At 42.6% G+C, this 21233-nt stretch overlaps 1 protein-coding gene across 2 annotated transcripts; it reads right to left on the bottom strand.

The window, feature by feature from the left end:
- Positions 1-10448: 10448 nt before the first annotated feature.
- CLK1 (CDC like kinase 1) lies at positions 10449-18720 on the bottom strand. 2 transcript variants are annotated; one of them, XM_056111801.1, is made up of 13 exons: positions 18572-18720; positions 17281-17444; positions 16641-16869; positions 15561-15651; positions 15102-15168; positions 13620-13736; positions 13367-13533; positions 12860-12954; positions 12643-12772; positions 12104-12186; positions 11673-11752; positions 10987-11077; positions 10449-10875 (listed from the first exon to the last, which is right to left on the bottom strand). In XM_056111801.1, the coding sequence occupies exons 2-13, from the start codon at positions 17442-17444 to the stop codon at positions 10738-10740; spliced, it is 1452 nt and encodes a 483-aa protein (XP_055967776.1). In that variant the 5' UTR covers positions 18572-18720; the 3' UTR covers positions 10449-10737. The 2 variants fall into 2 exon arrangements, with proteins under 2 accessions (XP_055967776.1, XP_055967777.1); XM_056111802.1 differs by lacking the exons at positions 15561-15651; positions 17281-17444; positions 18572-18720 and having other exon boundaries at positions 16641-16779.
- Between the last annotated feature and the right edge of the window lie 2513 nt (positions 18721-21233).

Raw genomic sequence — 21233 nt, forward strand, 5'->3', positions numbered from 1 at the left:
AAGCCCCACCAGGAGTCATCCCTGAGCACAAAGCCTGGAGTAAGCCCTGAGCACAATTGGTGTGACTCCCAAACCAAAAGTAATTTGTTAAACACCTGTAGGATAGCATTGGTTTGTCCTTTTAGCCTTAGCAGGGAGCTTAGGTTTATTGGGTTATGCTGATCACAGTACTCCCATTCTTCTGTGTTTATTTGTAACTTCTTTCTTTGTGCTATTAACTTGTAAATATTATTTTTCTCTTCTCCTTAAGTCCTCTGCATAATTAATTCAGTTAATTAGCTGGAGTGATAGCACAGCAGGTAGTGTGTTTGCTTTGCACACAGCCGACCAGGCCAACCTAAGTTCAATTCCTCCGCCCCTCTCGGAGAGCCCAGCAAACTACTGAGAGTATATTGCCTGCACGGCAAAGCCTGGCAAGCTCTCCGTGAGATATTCGATATGCCAAACACCATAACAAGTCTCACAATGTTACTGAGCCCGCTCGAGCAAATCGATGAACAACAGGAGGACAGTGCAATGCAGTGCAGGAATTAATTCGGTTAATTCAGAGCAGTGTCTTGTATGGGCACAAGAAGACAATGCGATGCTTTTATAATGGAGTTAATTGACTCCAGATAATATTACCTCCGGGGCATCTGTTCTCTTAACTAAGCCTCAGTTGCCCTTACTTCCTACCACCCTAAAAGCAGGGTCCTGACGAGGGGCTGGATGGACCCAAGGCAAGCTGTGAGCTATGTGATACCCTGGCATTGAAATGGGCCTGGCTAAAGTGCCATAATGCTTAACTATAAGTTAAGAGCTTGGTCATGGACAAATGCTGTCATGATCCAAAAAGCAATAACTAGATTCAGACCCTGCTAGGGTTAGGAAAGATTAATCTGGTCTGAGCACTGTACACTGAGTCTGTGGCGAGATGTCCCCAGGAGAGCCACCCTACAAGCTCAATGCATCTCTTACCATGTCCATACAAAATAACTAATATAAGAAGTAGAATTAAGATGTTAAGTTATTGGTATTTCTCCTTAGAGAGCAGAAACACCCCTTGAGCAAAAGAAGGACTTTTGATATGTTGATTTTGCTGCTGGACAGAGTGTGGTGACTACCCCCAATACGGGGAATTGGAGAGAGACCAGGGCAGCAAGATGGAGCGCAGAGAGACTAGTAAGGGGGACAGAGGGGACAGAATGTAGGGAAAGAATTCAGGAGCAGGCATGCGGAGAGACGAGAGACATGGCTGCGAGAGGGAGTGCAGAGAGATAAGCCAGAGAGACAGGAGGAGACGGGAATGAGGAGCAGAGTGAGACTGGAATGGGGTGCTTAGTGAGACTGGGACAGGCACGTGGGAAGAATGTAATAAACGGCAACTGATCATCAACCAGCTTGGCCCTCATTTCCTCCTTCATCCGCCCCATGGCCTGGGCCGCCCTGGGAGGGGGAGTGGTGGCCCGAGACCACCGAAAGAGGGCGGTGAGAGGGAGAGCCACGGGGTTTTTACTAGCTGCGGGGAGAATATACAAACACCACAATGACAGAAGACAATAAAAAGTTGTGGGAATGAGATGTCCTGATTTCTGGAGTTAGCACTGTATTATTTTAAATGCTCCTAGCAGTCTAAGAGGATTTATGGGTTTCTGGAGATTGAACTTGGGCTGGCTGTATGCAAGACCTTACCCATTGTATTATCACTCCAACCCCAGGTTTTGTATTGTTTTGGGTTTTTTTTGTTTTGGAGCCATACTTGGTGATGCTTAGGGGTTGCTTTCTCTGGGCCTTGGGAGAACATATGGTGCCAGGAACCAAATCTGAGCCTCCCACATGCAATGTGTGTGCTCCAGCCCTTTGAACTAGCTTCTCAAACAATGATGTTTGATTTTTTTTGGGGGGGGGGGGGTTGTGATGCTGCAGCTGACCCCAGACCTCCTGAATAAGAGGCATGCAACTTTACCACTAAGCCATATCCCTGGCCCCTAGACAATATTTTTATCATCAATATATCCAAAGAAGTAGAAAAAGCTAACTTAAAAACTTAAGGTTTGAATATGTGGCCAGATTCAGTTGTTTATGAAGCAAAGTCATGGAAGTGATACAATTCCATACTTGGCACTGACCACAGTGATAAATCTAACATTGAATTCATTTCACAGGATGCAGGGAAACCATGACAGTAGGCCATAGAGAGTTACAAATGCTTTAGCACCTGCTAAATTACAAGGAAGGAAAACACCACACATTTTTTTTTTTCTTTTCTGTATTGCATACCTGGGACTTCTGCTTCTGGCAACAAAATTATCTGCCAAATAAGCTCTCTTACTAAGAACAACTTGCAATTCTGGAACAAACATGATTTTGACAACCCTGAAGAATTAGGAAAACAGCAGTGGCTTAAGGAGCTCACATTCCCCGAGCCAAGCAAAGGAAGGTGTAGAGATCAGCCCCTCAAATTACTATGGAATTTAAGGAAGCAGAGATGTAGGTCATTGCATGGAACTGGAGGGAAAGTGGGAACAAGTCCTGTCTAGGAGACCCCAAACTTATCCCAGCTTGGTCCCTTTAGGTCTTCCCATAAGAGTGAAGGTAGGGTAAGTTCAACTGCCAGCACCTCATTTTCACCTGTTTCTGAAGCTCTTTAAATATTCACAGCCCACTCTGCCTGCTCACCAGCCTGATGTGCCAAGGACTTATTTTCTCCACCCAGCAGGAGAGTGACTAGGGTGGAGACAGCTTATTCTACAGGGCAATGACAACTATCTGCAGCTAAAAGGATGTTCTCTTTGGGTACACCTATGCCTGATAACCTCAAGCAATTGCACCTTCCATGGTCTTACAAGAGCAAAGTAAGCAGGGATTTAGCCGCCTCAAAAGGTGCGAAAGTCTGGGCAATTCAACAGGGTCAAACTTCTAAACCAGCCGGGCAAGAATCTAGAATATGTTGCAGAGAAAAGGTAATAAATAGCACTATTGGGGCCTGAGGGATAGTACAGGAGATAAGACACTTGCTTTGTACACAGCTGCTCTCAGTTATATCCCCAGAACTATAGTCTCCCAAACACCACTAAGAATAAACCCTGAGCATCGAACCAGGAGTATAGCCAGGTGTGCTGCCATCTTCAATAAAATACTACAACCCCCAATAACAGTATTGTCTTCAGTACCGATGATAACAGTGCAGGATTCATAGCTCATTGTCATCAATACCCTGGTGTGCTGGGACAAAAGAGAGAATACAACAGGGAGGCTGTTTGCCTCACATGCAGCTGACCCCAGATTTGACCCCTGGTACCCCTTATGATCCCCTTACATCCCCCTTCTCCCAGGAGTAAGCTCTGAGCACAGCTGAATATGGACCCAAACAAAGACAAAGCTGAACCTCCTGGTGTGAGATAATACGTGTGTGTGTGTGTGTGTGTGTGTGTGTGTGTGTGTGTGTGTGTGTGTGCTCAAAGGCTATTCCTGGTCTGTGCTCAGGAGTGACTACTAGTATTGCTTTAGTTTCTGCTGTAGCCACACTCCTGGGTTGCTTTGGCTAGACACCAGGGTAGGAACTAACGGGCTTCCTAATCATTAAGATCTAAAAGTGATCCAAACATTTCCTAGGGCTAGGGAGATACCTCAAAGCACTGAAATACATCCTTTGCATGCAGGAGACCTGGTTTCCATCCCTGGCACTGCATGGTCTCCTGAGCACTGCCAAGAGCAGGCCTCTAACACTGAGCCAGAAATAGCCAAGAACTGCCAGGAACATACCAAAGACAAACAAGCAAAAATCCTGATCCTACTGTTATGGTTGCTAGGGTGGGAGGGAGGAAACATAGATAACTTATCTATTTATTTATTTTGGCTTTTTGGGTCACAACCAGCGATGCTCAGGGGTTACTCTTGGCTCTGCACTCAAGAATCATTCCTGGCAGTGCTTGGGGAACCATATGGGATGCTGAAGATTGAACCTAGGTGGGCCGCATACAAGATAAAGGTCCTCCCCACTGTACTATCTCTCTGACCCCAGGAAGCATAGATAATTAAAGCTTCCTATTATTTTAAGTCTTCTTTCATGGGGTGTTGCCAGTCAGCAGAAACAGCTAAGAGTGGAGATAAGTAGCACTGTAGCACTGTCCTCCCATTGTTCATCGAGTCGCTTGAGTGGGCCCCGGTAATGTCTCCATTGTGAGACTTGTTGTTACTGTGTTTGGCATATCAAATACGTTACGGGGAGCTTGCCAGGCATTGTTGTGTGAGCGAAATACTCTCCATAGCTTGCCGGGCTCTCTGGGAGGGGCAGAGAAACTGAACCCAGCTCTGCCGGGCCGGCCACATGCAAGGCAAATGCCCTACCGCTGCACTATCGCTCCAGCCCAAGAGTGGAGATAGGTAATATATATTAATATAGTAATTATGTATTTTATATATTGTAGCACTGTCCTCCCGTTGTTCATCGATTTTGCTCAAGCGGGCACCAGTAACATCTCACAACAAATTGTGAGACTTATTGTTACTGTTTTGGCATATCAAATACCTCACAGTAGCTTATCAGGCTTTGCCGTACGGGCAGGATACTCTTGGTAGCTTGCTGGGCTCTCCGAGAGGGGTGGAGGAATCAAACCCGGGTAGACTGCGTGCAAGGCAAATGTCCTACCTGCTGTGCTATCGCTCCAGCCCATTTTATATATTAATGCTAATAAATATTTTATTTTAAAATTAACATTATATATGATAGTTTACATTAATATATAATTAATTTTTAAAATGCAATCTAATTTTTATTAAAATTTAGAAAGGTGTGAGGAGAGAGAAGCGCATGTTCGAGAAAGAACACAGGCTTCACCAGGGTGGAAATAAGCAAGCAAAGAGACAAGCAAATGAGATATGTGCTCGAGGGAGAACATGAGCTTAAAGAGCAAGTCAAATGTTCCTTTGTAAATCCATTCAGACCAGCACTGGAAGTCTAGAGACTTTCTGAAGCAGGGCATTCTCACTGGTATCCCTGGGTCTTATTTTGGCTTCACGTAGCCGTAGCCTAGACTTACTGCTAGAGAAGTTGATGACTTAGAAACATCAACAGATGCAAATACTAATGCAAACATTCACACACACACACACACACACACACACACACACATGCACATGTATGCACGCACTTACTCAATAAAAATATGATCTAAAGGACTAAGAGAAAAAAAATCTAGCATGACAGAAAATTTAACATCTGAAGCTTTCCGTTCATATAATGACTCCTACGGGGAAAAGTAAAGAGAAGGACAGTACTGATGATGTTGACAAGGGAGGTGGTATTGGTAAAGTGTGAGGGGGGCCAGGGCACACACAGGCTGCCACCACAAACCCCGATTCTTATGCTCCCCAAGGATTTTATGAAAGCACAAAATACAGAATTCTAAACAACTTAAGAGGTAAGGGAGGCAAGCAGATAAAACTTGGGATCTACCTGGGGAGAAAAGGAAATGTTCGAGGAAGGAGCGAGAGTACAGTTGGGTATGGCATTTGCCTTGCATACAGCTGAGGAGAGTTCGGATACTGGGTACCCCAAATGCATAAGGAGTAAGCTCTGAACACTACCAGGTGTAGCCTAAAAACAGGGAGATGTTTAAAGAAAATAGACACATTCCTGCAAGTGCAAGGAGAGTCCAAAGCAGGGAACACCAATGCAATCTTATTACTTTCTTCTGGTTTTAGACTTCTAGGTCTAAGGTTCTGATCATATTTAGGCGGTCATGGGTTGCCATGGTAACTATAAATTACCAAGGCATTTATGAGTGTGATTTTGGTGTTAAAATGTTAAGATTGTATAACAAACCAGAGATCATTCGGCTATCATCTAAGACTGGTCTACCCTTGCTTCCCCATGGCTGTAATAAAGGGAGAACTTGCAAGGAGTCAGAAAAACCCAGAAAGAGTTTTACTACTGTAATTTAGGACTAGTGCCTGACTTGGAGTTTCACTCGCTGGCAGTATCATTTATTAGCATTTCTTACCTTCTCCTTACATCATTCACTGCAAGGATTTTTGTCAAGGACTGTCTCAGTGAAATAAAATCACACCTGAATATATCTCCCTAGACTGGACTTGGTAGGTCTGGCGAGGCCATACCATCACATTTGGTAGCAGTGTAGTCAGAAAGTGGGTTTTGGATATCTGACAGTGCTCAGGGCTTACTACTGGTGGAGCTTGGGCGAACATATGCGATGCCAGGGATTGAGCATAGGTCTGCTGGATGTAAGGAAGCAATTTTGCATTTAGAAAACCTAAGTGACCAGTCTGCGGAATGTCACCAGTTTACAAGTGTATAATGGTTGAAAACTTGCGCTGGAGCAGTGCCTGAGCACCCCCAAGAATAATTCCCGAGTGTAGAGCCAGGACTAACTCCTGAGCATTGTCACTTATGGCCCAACAACAACAAAAACTTGAAAAACAAATTTAAAGCATCTTAAATCTGTTATCAACAATTTCAGGATTACCTTAAACAAAAAAAGTGAGTGCTCAATGGACTGGACCACATGCTTTGAAAGCAAAGAAAATTATAGATCTAGGGCCGGAGCAATAGCACAGCGGATAGGGCATTTGCCTTGCACGCGGCTGACCTGGGTTCAATCCCCGGCATCCCATATAGTCCCTCCAAGCACCGCCAGGAATAATTCCTGAGTGCAGAGCCAGGAATAACCTGAGCATGGTCGGGTGTGACCCAAAAAGAAAAAATAAAAATTATAGTTCTAAGCATTTTAAGTAACATTGGTTTGTCATTGCTCCTCCTGAAGGGAGTTTAGGCTGAGTTACACCCATCACAGTACTCCCCAATTCCATTAGGCACTCCTAATCCTCTGTTTATCTTTAACCTCTCCCTTGTTGCTCTTCTTTTAATCACAAATATTCCCAAACCAGACCCTGTAACTTGTAGGTCATATCTTTTGAGGGCTCTGGATTTTGTTAATGTAAGTTAAATATTGCTTCTCTTTATGACCTTTGCATAGTTTACTTTAGAGCAATGTCCTTTGTATAGACAGGTAGTTAACGCTATGCTTTTGTAATTTGGGACTTAACTGACTCCTAATAATATTTACTTCTGTGTATCCGTCATATTTACTTAAGCCTCAGTTGCCCTTAATTCCTAACACCCAGAAACAGCAGTCCCAGTGAAGAACTTGGATAGATCTAAGGCAAGCCATAAGCTACCTTGGCATCGAAAAGGAACAGTCTAAGCATCCTAAGAAGTATAAGTTAAGAGCATGTCATGGAACTGTCATGTCCTAAAAAGAAGCCTCTTAATAAGGACCCTGCTGGGATTAGGAAAAACTAACCTGGCCTGAGGACTGTGTGGGGAATATATAGCGAGACGTCCCCAGGAATAGCCACCCTTCAAGTTTACTCAATATTATCTTACTGTGTTCATACAAAATGACTAGAAACATTAGTAAGAAGTAAATTTAATGATTATTTAAATGGATTACTAGCCAAGGGAAGGAGAAAGCAATACACCCTTAGATGGAATCCCACCCAGTGCTGAGCCCTTAGATGAAATTTTGTCCTTGGGTAAAAATCCCTTAGAACTTCCCTTGAAGGAAGGTCTTAACATGTTTGTTATAATGTTCAACCATACCTATGTGTAACTGGCTACCCCCAACTGTTCATGATTTCTATTTAACATTAAGATTTGAATAAATGGCCACCAGCCTGTGGCCCCATTCCTTTGTTGTCTCTCGCTGTCAGCCAGCCTGGAGAGGCGGTTCCACGGAATGCAGTAAATTCGATGTAATTCAAGTTCGAAGTGAATTAATAAAACTCGTTGCATGTGAAGGCACATGAAAAAGACCACTCACTATTGTGTGGTCCTTCCTCTGAGGACAAATAGTTTACACAGAATCTAGGTCTGTCCCAGTTATTTCTTATAAATTATATTCCTAAAAACATAAATTATACTCCTAACTTGGAGGTAATATCATAACCTTCCTTAACCTTCCTTTGTATATAGTGGAAGCAGTCCCAACAGCATTCCAAGGTTACAGTAATGGAACGATCTAATCTCCCAAAGGAAATCCTTATATATGGTAAGGTCTACATATTTACTTAAAATGGTTCACAGTACTTTTTCTGGTTCTTGGGCCACATCCAGGGTACTCAGGAATCTCCTAGTTGGTGCTCAGGGGAATATATGGAATGCCAGGGATTGAACCCTGGCCGGCTGAGCACCTTACCAACTGTACTCCATCTCTGAGCACCTTACCAACTGTACTCCATCTCTGACCCGATTACCATTTTCAAGTTTCAAAAAAAAACAAAACAAAGCCCTGGCCAGAGGAATAGCACAGTGGGTAGGGTGTTTGCACGCAGCCAACATGGCGGACCGGAGTTCGATTCCTCCGCCGCTCTCGGAGAGCCCGGCAAGCTACCCGTGACATATTCGACATGCCAAACACAGTCACAACTGTCACAATGGAGATGTTACTGGGCATGCTCGAGAAAATCGATGAACAATGGGACGATAGTGACCAAAAAAAGTGTAGAAAAAAAATCATGTAAAGACTTTATATACTTCACATAATATATATATTTTTTTTTGGTCCACATCCAGCAGTCCTCATGGATTACTCCTATCAGGGCTCAAGGGACCATATGCAGTGCTGGAGGGGTGGGGGGTTTCCTCTGTCGTTTCAAGGCAGGTGTCCTACTCACTGTACTATTGCTCTGGCCCCATTATTTCACAAATAAATTATCAGATGCAAACATAAAACAACTGGAAAATTCCTAAAACAGACAACTCAAATCAATTTGGTTATTATAATGACTTTAGCTGTAACTCCAAGAGGACAACCCATGAATTCATAAACCACTTTCAAAATTTACTTTCCCACTTCTGGGTACTTTCAGAAGACCTGGCAGCCACGCCCATGAATCACCACCACCACCATGTAAGCTCATCTACCAGCCCTGCTAAGAGACTCATAAATTCCGAGGGGTCAGAGGGGCCAATAGGGCTTTTGCCTTGCATGCAGCCAAGCCAGGTTCAATCCCAGTATCCCATTTGGTCCCCCAAGCACCACCAGGAGTAATTCCTGAGTGCAGAGCCAAAAGTAAGCCCTGGGAATTGCTAGGTGTGGTCCAAAAGCCAAAATATTAATCGCAAAAGAAATCAACTAGCCCCCAGAAGTTCTGACATTGGTTCCTAGCTGAAACCTCTGGGGAATCTTGAAGTATGGACAGGCAAACTCCTGTTCAAAACTCCAGCAGCCACCCCAAACCCCAAAGTCATTATCATGCCTCCAGCCAGACAACCCTTTCCACTCCTCAGTAATAAGCGCCACAGAGAAACAGTATGCTCAAAACTCCAGGAACACAAGTCTTTGTGACTGAAAACCCCAGTTGGGTGGGCAACCTCCCCACACCAAGCCCTACTTCTGTAAGACCTGGCAGCCATGCCCAGTTAAATATAGATTTTTTTGGGAGCACACGATCATATATGTGGCTACAATGACATGGTCTAAATTCTACAACACTGACATTTCAGTAGCAGCACACCAGATTGGATGGGATAAAGTAATACAGAAGCCAAACAATGTCAACTAACAAAAACACTAACACAGAACGCGTAACTTGCAACAGCTTAGTAAAAATTCAGTAAACTCAAGGACTTACTGCCCCATGGTGAGATAAAATAATTTTCAGTTTCTTCTAAAAAATAATTTTTTGATCATTCTGCCTTTTAATGGTAACCAAGCAATGTAAAACAAATTATTATGGGAATACTATGGGAATACTATGGGAGATAGCTCCGGGTTGGTGAGATTAGCATTGGAATATTGAATGCCTATAACAAATCATGAACTTAGTAAACCTTAGTGCATAAATAAACTGGGTAAAAATTAACTTCTGCTCTGGGAAACATAATCAATGAGAATATATATGCAACGGGACTTATGTTACACAAAATACATTAAAAAAAACTCAAAACTAACAATAGCAAAATAATCAAATGCAAGTGAGGATGTAGGGGAAGATGTACTTAAGCAAACTGGGGCTAGAACTATATATAGTACAGCAGGTAGGACACTTGACTTACCTGTGGCTAACCAGGGTTTGATCCCTGGGCACTGCTGGTGTGGACCAAAATCCAAAAAGGAGAAAAATGAAACTGAACTCAAGAAATGTCTTTAAAAAAAAAAGTGAAATAGTTTCATCTAGGGAAATATGAGAAGGGATCTGTCTAAAAGAGATCAAGGGTGGGAAATGGGCACTGGTGGAGGGATGGGTATTTGATCATTCTATAACTGAAACCCAAACACAAAAATTTGTAAGTCTATAACTGTACCTCATGATGTCTCACTAATAAAAATTAAAAAAAAAAAGAGATCAAGGGTTTCTCAAGAGAGCTGAGGAGCTAATAAAGTAAAAGAAAGGAATTCAAAATACCTCAGAATGAGATTAAGATGTGACTCCCAAAACAAGAAATGAATTGAGATGTTTATTTTTTGAAGGTAAAAGGTAGTACTGAAATCCAAGGATTGATATAAATTTCATAAACACAAAGTTGATTCTGAATAAATCATTATTTAGACAGTAATTACTGGAAAAGTATTAGCTATGTACTTAAATCAAAATTTCTCAAACAAAATAAACATGGCAATACAAAATTTAAGAAATCTGAGGAATCTATACAAAATAACTTAGTATTTAAAAATTAGACTGATACAGTCAATACACAAGATCTCTCTGAGAGCTGCAAATTATATATCTATGTCATTTTTTCAGGGGATGAAAGAAAGGATGCTTCAAGGCTTCTTTCAAAGTAATCCTTCTAGATGGATCATATTCCAACATTTTCTCAATGAGGTCAAAAAGCAGCTCATGTTCAGCATCCTGAGAAAGCATAAACTCCTAAAAGAAAAAAAAAAAATCAAAAGCTATTTCTAATAGTTTTTCATAATTCCATTTCTCCACAAGAGTGGAAACAAGTTTTCAGTCATTGAAGCAATGACCCATACTTACCTTCAGGGGTTTACAGCGCCTTGAAACATAGCGGCCAGCAGAACTGTGCTCATCCCAGTCTAATCGATCATGATGGAAATATTTACGTTTCCTAAGAAAAAGTCAGTATCTTTACGTTATTGAAATTGTTATTACTGATTTTGGGGCCACACCCGACAGTGCTGGGAGAGGACTATGCAATGCTGGGAATCACAAAGGGCCTCCCACATGCAAAGCCCTCTGAGCTTTCTCTAGCAGCTATTGAATAAATATCAAAGGTGACTATCAGTTCTGTTAGCATATCAATTTCAAGTTGTTGTAAATGCTTTTCTAGATATTAAAAATATAACCTAGAGATACTGATTCTCTTAGCAATCTATTTAAATGAGAAAACATTAACTGAACACACCTCATTGTTCTATAATGTTCTAATTAAGAAATACGACCAAGTGTTAGTGAAGGTTATATTTCTTTTCCCTCTCCCACCACCAATATGACTCTTAAAATAAAGACATATCCAGTAGGACCAGAGAGAGAGAGTGCATTGGTCTATGTGTAACTAGCTGGGTTCTATTCCTAGCACTCCATTTGGCCCTGAACCTCACTCAAGAGTGATTCCAGAGCCAGGGGTAAAAGCCCTGCATACATTGCCTAGTGTTGTCCAAATATCAAAACAAAACAAAAAAAAAAAAATAAAACCAACATACCTGGTTTTCTGTATCATATGTCTTGGTAATGGTCCAAGAATCCTTTCCATCATTGCTAAGTGTTCCTTACTATCATGTGTCTGAAATTATAAAAAAAAAAATCTTTTTTCTGCAATGCACATCATTTTTGGTCTCATCTGATATAGATAGTAAATTTCTAGACTAGGAATTATCACAAAAGAATCACTAAAAAAGGTAATTTAAAGCTTGTTACAGCTAACAATTAAAGCTTTACAGAATGATTTCCCTGAAAAAAGGATAACCTTTTTATAACAAAAGTTTTAAATAAAAAGAAAATGTACAGTAGGATTACATTTCTAATAGCTACAAACAATAGTTTTTAATAAGGGGGAAAGATTATGTGAACATATACTAAGTATTCACTTAAACAGGCATTTCTAAAGCACCAGAAATAGATCATTAATACTTACTGGAAATACTGTAAATCCAAGGTAGTATTCTATAAGAATACATCCTATACTCCAGACATCACAAGGTTGGGACCATCCTAGAGCTGCAAAATAAGGCATACTATTAAGAGCTGACCAGGAGAGTAAAACTTATGGTATGCTTCCCTTAAAGAGATAAGGGAAATGTTTCTCAGAAGACCATAATCATTTTGTTTTTAGGTCACATCCACTGGAGCTCAAGATTTATTCCTGGCAGAGCTCAAGGGACCATATGGGCTACCTAGGATCAAACTGGGTTGGTAGTGTGCCAAGACAAGTGCCTTAACCACTATATTATTGTTCCCGTACACCCCCATCCCAAACCATTCTATTTTTAAGAAATTTCTTCCTCCTTACTCCTCTTGGGCTCTGGACTCAGGAACTGTAACTGGTGCTGGGGACAGAACCTGGACTGGTCCCATGCAAGGTAAGCACTCTACCCACTGTACTATCTCTCCAGTTACAAAACATACATTTTATGGTACCCTTCAACAAAGAGATAGATTCTGATAGCACAATACCTAAAATAACTTCAGGCGCCCTATAATGTCTTGTAGATACCAAAGTACTGTGGTGTTCATCATCGTATGTTGCACTTCCAAAGTCCACAACTTTAATATCTGGATTTATTAAGGTCCGTTCATCACGTTTCTGAAAACCATAAACGGTTAGAGGTTTAACAGTAAAGCATAAAACATATTCATTTGAAGTTTTGAAGACAATCCAATCAAGAATTACCATTTTGGGATTATATGCCTCTGTATAGTCAGACTGCACAAACAGGATGTTTTCAGGCTTTAAGTCTGTGTGAGTCAACTTATTACTGTGTAAAACTGAGAAAGAAGAAACAAACAAGTTTGCTGTTACTTTAAAAAAAAAAAAACACACACACACCAAAACCCCTCATACAAAAAACTTAAGCCAGAACAAAAACCCACTCTAAATGCCCATGCATTCTCACTCCATTCTTCTATCATTTATAGAAGCCTGAGAGTAAAATTTCCTCAATCATACAACGCATATTGTTTACCACTGAGTTTTATCTGCAGTCCCTGTTTTTGTCCTCCCCCCACCCAGCCTCCCTTACCGGGGATCTAATCCAGGGACTCCACATCTACTGCTAAATTACATCTCCCTGCACCACTCCCACACATTCCACTGCCAGCAATTTATTCCCTTAAAGCAACCAAATCAGTCTGGTTCTGTTTCAAAGCTACATTTCTGGATATCATGACAAGTACTTACAATTCACAGACTTGCAGATCTGATATGCCATCTTTCTGATATGATCCAGACGAAATGGCAGAAAACCATTTTCCTTAATGAAGTCATAGGTACTAAGTCCTAATAGTTCAAACACAATGCAAATGTGACCATGATGCTCAAACCACTCCAACATCTGGACACAGCGGCTTTAAACACATAAATTTAAATGAGCACAATTTCTCAAAATTCAAATCTTTACACCTGAGGCTATTTTGTAAGTTTGCATACTTACAATGTACTGCTGGGATCTGTTGTATTTAAATGTTCCAAAACTTGTATTTCTGAGCGAGCAGCTTCACAATATCTATCCACATTTTTAACTATTTTTACTGCCACATGTCTACCGCCTCTGTTGGTTGGGGGAGAGGAAAAAAAAATTGAAATGATGCCCAATTCCATTTTTTTCTAGCAGTCTTCAAATTTTACTAGTTTCACTGTGACTCCTATTTGTTTTCTTGAATCTATGATCTGGCATTTTAAAAAATAAAAAACTTCTTGAAAATTCTGGGCCACCCAGGTCTGAGGGCCATTCCTGGTAGAGCCCAAGAAACCATATAGAGTACAGGAGCTTGAACCTGGTTTTCCTACAGAGCATGTATGCCAGCTAATAAAGCACCTCGCAGCTCCCAATTTTGTCTGTTATATGTAAACTATTTCTAACCGCAATTTAGCATAAGTCATAACAATGCTTTTAGGGTAAATGTGTCACATACTGAATGACAAATACTTTATTGGACTATGAGTTACTTCAGGGACTTTACCTAATCAATGTACTAACAGTTCTTACTCATCAGTAGTAATACTGAACTGAGTAGCTCAAAAAAAAACGGTTAAGGGGGTTGGAGCAATACTACAGGGGAAAAGGATGTTTGCCTTGCACAAAGCTGACATGGGTTCAATCCCCAGTACCCCATAAGGTCCCTGAACCTGCCATGAGTTATCCCTAAGTGCTGAGCCAAGACTAAGTCCTGAGCACTACCAGGTGAGGCCCTCCCACCAAAAACCCCTGAAACTATATTATACCTCAATTTCATTCCAACTAAGACTTTTAAAATTATATAAAGCAGTTTCTTTCAATGGTGCTTTGTCACCATCTTCCTTTGGCCCAGGTTATCAGAAAAGCTGGAATACAATAGCTATAGGTACTAGGGGCTCTAGCTTTCAAAATCACACCAATATGGTAATACAAAACCTCTAATTCATTTCATTCAGCTCTACCATTCAAAAGGGGGAGGAGGGAGACATCAAGAAGCAAGTAAAGGGAAACTTGCCATTTTAATAAAAATTACGCAATGTAGAAGTTCTCAGCTCCAGTTATACTGTCAAAACAAATTGGTTCTTTAAAACACACAACAAAAATCGAAGCTCCAAAATCATCATCATTGCCAACTACCCTGAAGAGTACTTCACTATGTAAGCAAAACTTAAAAGATCAGCGCGGGGAGTAGGCACCTGGCTGTGCTCAGGGTATATACTTCGGGAAGGTTCAGGGGACCGTTTAGGGATGACAGGTATGGAACAAGGTTGGCCACATGCAAGGCAAGTGCCTTACCAGCTCTCTGACCTCACGAGAGCCACCAACTTCAAGGGAAGTCGCGGAATGCGAGACAACAAAAGACCTTTTTAGCTTTAAATGAAAATTAGGAGGCCACATTTGCTACTCACAGCTAGTAAATACTAATAAAACAGTGCAATATCAGATTAGAAAACTTACGCTTTATGATCAATGCACTCCACTACTTTTCCAAACGCTCCTTCACCTAAAGTATCAACAATTTCATCTAAAAGAGAAAAATAAACTTGTCATATAAGAAGTGGAGAAACTGTTTACTTATAATAAATGCTAACAATGCCTATTATTCTAGTTGATGTTACAAATTTCCTTATGTCTAGGAAAAATTTTATTGTTCAACACTGTCAAAAATACATTAACATTTTTATGTTTAACTTCATTTTTAAACTAATTTCATTAATTTGATTTACTGTTCTGGAAACTATTTAATAAACATTATATTTCTAAGGAAAGTAAAAACACAACCCCCCCCACCAAAAGAAACGAAAAAAGCAAACAAAAGAACAGAGAAAGAAAAAAAGACCTCCATATCCCTGATATCTTAATCTACATATAGATTGTTATCTGAAAAGTTAATAAGTGTTGAAAAATATTCTATACATCTTGCACTTAGTACGTCTCCACTCTGACAGATCAGGTGACCCTCCTCATCATCCTCTACACTCCTGGATCTTTTCCTTCGGTGACTCTTCTGGAAACGTCAAGTGGGCGGCACCAAGATCATCCAGCCAATCAATATACCCGAGTGAATTCAGGGCAGAATACGAAATTCATTCAGCGGGGAGATATTCAGGCATTCAGATACACGCCAGGCCACAAACGGTTGGCAGGAGCAATTTCAAATTCAGTCCCCAGAAATTCACAGGGCACATAGTTTATGTTAACAGGAGAAAAACATGGCAAGGAACAGATTTTCAGATAAGATACTCAAAGTGGCAAGGCAACAAAACATAATACAATTGTTTAGGTTTAAAAAATGCTTAACTGTAGCAGTCACTGAAACATAATTTAAGCTTCTAAGTGCTCTAATTAAATGCTGTAAAACTGTAGAATGTAATATTTACTAGTCAAAGTAGTCTGTGGCCAAATTAAGACTGCAAAGCTTATCTAACAAAACAAACAATAAAGTCATAATTTGGGGGCAAAACTTTTTTCTGACACACAAGTATACAAGTATACTATGGAATTTTAAACATTATCTAAACTGACCTTCAACATAATACATCACCCATAATGTTAAAAAAATTTACCAATGGCTTGTGTAGAGAAAAAATATTTAGAGTATGCTTTGCTAGAACAAACAGGCACACTCAATTTTTTCAAACATACAAACATATAATGCCTAGCCTATTTTGGGGATTAGGTATCAGATTACAAAAATAAATTAGATTTAAGTACTATATAAATTATCTTCCTATAATTCCAGAAACTATCTTGGATATTATACCCATTACTTAAGTGGAATAACAATTAGTTGCCAATTAATGAAAGAAAATAGTACTAAATATGTGCTGTATTTCAAGAATTTCCTATCAATGCAAAAATACAGAAAAGAAATACTTCAAGTTAAAATTGAGACGACTTCATCTTAAACAGTACTGTTCTCAACCAAACATTAACTCAAGTTTTCCTATTCCACATGGAAAATAAAAAACTCAAATGTTTTAAAACAGTGCATACCCCATGTGAACGATGATGAGAGGCACTATGGTGAATCCTGTATTGTCTTTTATAGCTACTCCTGCCACTTCTACCAGAGGATTTGCTACTATGGTTCTGATATCTGCTTTCATGGTCTCTATGGTGATGTCCATATTCACATCCTTGATTGTAGTCATTTCTGTATTCATCAATGTAACGTCGACTATGATAGTCTTTCTCATTTATAGATCTGCTTTCCAAATAATAGCTGGAAAAATAAATTTTCAACATTTTATACTGTTTTAAGCAACACTAGTTTTAAGCAGGAAAATGCATTTTTCTTTTCTTAAAACACAAGAAGATACTTTGTTTTGTTTTGGAGGCCACATTCAGGTGATGCACCCTCCAGGAATCATTCTGGGCCCAGACCCCCCTCCCCAACCCAGGCTTCAGCACCATCTCTCCTAGCCCAACGTACACAATACTGAAATGAAACAGCACCTCCCCCCCACCCCCGTTTTTTGGCCCACATCCGGTGGTGCTTTGGAGGTGTGAGTGACCAAGGGGACACCAGGGATCTAACATGGGACAGCCGCATGCAAAGCAAATTTACCAGCTGTACCATTTTTCCAGGTCTCCCAAAAAACACGCTCAATCCAAACACCAAGTACCTCCTTACCTATCAGAAGTTTTTGAGTGATTATATTTGCAGCGCTTGTTCTCCTGGGCACTGCTATGTGAGCTCCTTTTTCTTTTACAACCACTGCTGCTGCTCCTCCATTTTCCACAATCCCAATGTTTTTCTTCCCAGTCAGGACAGTAAGTTCTCTTTGAATGTCTCATCTGCAAAAAATACAAGGGTTTTTATTTTATTTTATTAACCCCATCCATGAGATGATACCCACGAGTCAACCAACACCCAACAGTTAGAGACAGGCCTTTGTGTCAAAGTCACTCAAAGCTGTGACCTCTGGGACTGTTCTTCCAAAGCGAAGTTCAAGTCCCCCCCCCCCCCCGAAGTCGTGATAAACGACTGTTAAACTTCGATGCCCGTGTGGTCCCGTCATCTGGAGCTCGGACTTGCCCGCCCCGCCCGTGTGAGCGAGGCTTTCAACGCCCATCATCAACGACCTCCCTATGCTTCAGACGCGCCCCGTAGAGAAACGACACCGTCCCTTCTCCTCAGAGCCGCCTTCTGCACGGTCGCAGGGAGAGAGGGAGGCACCCTCCTCTCGGAAAGGTCTAGAAGCTAATTTTACTAACCCTCTGACCTCTGGGCAGACACCCTCCAGAAACGACTCCGTCCACCCCGCGTCCTCGCCGCCGCCTCTCCGCCCAAACCTTCCAACTGTCACCCCCAAAGCCAGGGGCTTGGGGGCGGCCGCGGGAAACGCCTCAAGCGCCTCAGTCCCCAGAGTCCGCCTACCCGTTCCCGCAACGCGCCTCCTCTCCCTCGACTCTGGCTCCCCAACCTGCTTTTGTTCCGCCGCGGGGCGGCACAAAGACACTCGCGGGGTTCGTGCCTTCCGTGGACCCAGCTGAAGGCGCTCGACGTCCCGGGATCTGCCCAGGCCAGAGCGCTCTGCCCCTAGTCCCGGCGCGGGGACACCCGCCCCGCCCCGCCGCCATCTTACATCGCGTCCCGGGCGGCCGCCGCGGACAACATGGCGACGCGGGCCCAGCAGCCTCTCCCCAACGTCGCGCAGGCGGCCCCTCACTCTCACCCCCAACGGCAGGCGTCGGGGACGGGGGGCGCTGCCCGCCGGGCTCACACCGGGTGTGTGTGGGGGGAACAGTCTCGGGAAAGCGCAGAAGGCAAAGCTGAGTCGTCTTTGTGTTTGTGCAACTCAGGAGCTGAGAGGGCTGAGGGTGGTCAGCAGAGAGCCTGCCGAAAGGAAGGCAGGACGACCCTCCCCTCCCCAGGCAGACAAGGGACCCTGAGACTGGTCCTCCACCACCCAAAGTCTTACCGTCCAGGCCGGAGGTTCCAAGACGAAACAAGATCGTAGAGTGGGCGCCAAGAACCGAACAGCTGTGAGCGACGCTCTCCCACAACAAAATGGAGCTGACGGCCTCAGCGTCGGGACGCGGAGTCGAAAACACCGTGACGCGACTGGGGAGACTCCGCCCCGGGGCGGCGCGCGAGAGGGCGGGGCCGCGACTTGGCGCGTGCCACAGCGATGTGCGCAGGCGCAGAGGGACAGGGGGCGGGGCCGGTGGACGGAGAGACGCCATTGGCTCCCCCGCATCCCCTCTGTGTATGGGCTGGTACTGGGTGTGCTTTGGGGAAGACCTTCCAAGACTTTTGTTCCTACGTGTTAGTCTGTTTTGCTACAGCTGCTAACTTCTTTGATTCACTCCTCCATCGATAACAGCTGATGTTACTTTTGGGGTTGGGCAGGAAGTACAGTGGGTAGGCCGCAGGACTTGTCACGGTTCTATTCCTCACCCCATGTAGTCCCCGAGCTCCACCAGGACAGGCAGATCTTTGTGTGGCCTCCAAACCAACCAACAACAACAACAAAACTCAAACTAAAACATTACACCACCTGCTTTTGATAGGTCACAACCACAACCCCCCCCCCCCCGCCCCCAACACCTTTTTCTGGACTTTGGCGACTGCCGAGGTTCTGAGGCCTATTTAAACCAAGTTCAAGTCATAACCAGAGTGGAGCTCATTGGCAGAGCACATAGCATGTATGAATCTCCTACACCTGTCTTTCTAGCACCAAACAAGACAAAACTTCTTTTTTGATTTTTGTGCCACACCCAGCAATGCTCAGAGATTACTCCTCGCTCTGCACTGAAGAATTATTACAGGTGAGCTTAGGGGAGGATAGGAGATGATGGGAGATTCAAACCAGGTCTGAGGCGTGCAAGTTAAGGACCCTACTCGCTATACTATCACTCCCGTACCCAAACTGCTTAAATCTTTAGTCACTGTGGCTCACACACTGAAATTAAGTTAGAAACGAATTTTTTTTTTTTTAATTTCACCTTGCGGGGCTTAACCCAGGATGTCATACGTTCTAGACAAGTGCTCTACATTTCTCAAGTTATTTCCCTGACCTGTTTTAAGTTTTTCTTTCTTTGTTGCTATAGTTGCTGTGACCACACACTTATGCTAACCTGGAGTCTCGAATCTGGTTTCTGTGCTCCCACTTCTGTTTGTAATGCTGTAGGTGGATTGCTCACACACGTGCTTGCCTGGATTTATACTTCTGGGCTGCTGACATAGTAATGCATGCATGTATCTGTGGATGGAGGTGGGACAGTGTTGCTGTGCAAGGGGGCCCAGTCAGTAAGGCTATCAGGACCGCTTAGTGCATGTGGGCAACTCTAGAGATTGAATTTTAGGATTTCATAATCTGCCCATGGTTTTAATAGAAGAGGCAAGGGATGTGGCTCAGTAATAAAGCATATACTCTGTATGCATGACACCTGTGTTCAATTCCCAGAAAACCAAAATTTCAGACCCCAAACAAAAATTAAAGTGCACATTTGCACAAGAAAGCAACGTAGCTGAATCTACCTTATGCACAAGTATAGGACAGTGGTAGGGGAAGTATTTCAGAGGAAGAGTAACATGAAATTTATAGCTTTTTAGACATATCTAAAAGCAATCCTACCAGAAAAGAAGATAGCAAAGGGGTTAGGTAAACCTCAAGCCTGGGTTTGCTCCTTGGAAAGACGTGGCTCCTGAGTGTTGCTGGCCACAGCACTGGAGGCCCCTGAGTATCTGTGTGTGGTCCTGGAGGTCTCCTCCATTGCAGGGCTAGAGATGAATAGCACCACATCCTTGCACCCTTGTATTACACTCTACTGAATGACTATTTCAAAGTTTGGTCTCAGGTCTCCTGAGTGTGACTTCAAATGTGTGGCCAAGAATCACCTCCCCAGGCCAGCCGATGGTGACTGACAAAGAAAATGGAGAATGAATGAGGGAGTTTAAGGGGGTGGGGGGGGGGTGCCAGGTTGGCTGGTAATCAGTGATCATTTATTATTATTTTCATAGCATTAGTTATATAGAAATTGTGAAGGGTGGGGGTACACATAGGTGGGGCTAAACAGTACAATAAACAGATATAAAGCCTTTCCTTCAGGGGATGTTCTTCTAGGACATTAACTCAGGGACAAAAATCTCACCTGGGACTTCTTGCACTCAAGATTACTTAGGAGACCCACCCAAGGGCGGGATTCCATCTAAAGGCAGATTGCTTTCTCTTTCCCTTAGCTAGTAATCCATTTAAACCACCATATTAAATTTACTTCTTACTAATATTTCTAGTCATTTTGTATGAACACAGTAAGAAATATATTGAGCTTAATGGGTGACTCTTCCTGGGGACATCTCACTATATATCCCAGACTACAGTCTTCAGGCCAGGCTAGTCTTTCCTAACCCCAGCAGTGTCCTTATTCACTTACTTATTTTTGGGTCATGACAGAGTTCAATGATTGTGCTCTTAACTTATACTTTTTATGGTGCTTAGCCTGTCCCTTTTCGATGCCAGGGTAGCTGCTTGCCCTGGGGTCCATCCAAGTCTCTCATCTGGACCCTCCTTTTGGGGATCTTAGAAAGGGCAACTAAGGCTGAAATCAAGTAAATATAATGGATGTCCAGGAGTAAAT

The sequence above is a fragment of the Sorex fumeus genome, unplaced genomic scaffold, assembly GCF_029834395.1.
Source record: "Sorex fumeus unplaced genomic scaffold, SorFum_2.1 ptg000014l, whole genome shotgun sequence".
In the NCBI taxonomy this organism is placed as follows: Eukaryota; Metazoa; Chordata; class Mammalia; order Eulipotyphla; family Soricidae; genus Sorex; species Sorex fumeus.

Excerpts from the sequence above, each read along its gene's own strand:
- CLK1 (XM_056111801.1), bottom strand. The coding sequence starts at position 17,444 with ATGAGACATTCAAAGAGAACTTACTGTCCTGACTGGGAAGAAAAACAT. Across the intron at positions 12,773-12,859 it reads AGGCATATAATCCCAAAATG|AAACGTGATGAACGGACCTT; the intron begins GTAATTCTTGAT and ends TATGGTTTTCAG. Across the intron at positions 10,876-10,986 it reads GGCGCTGTAAACCCCTGAAG|GAGTTTATGCTTTCTCAGGA; the intron begins GTAAGTATGGGT and ends TTTTTCTTTTAG.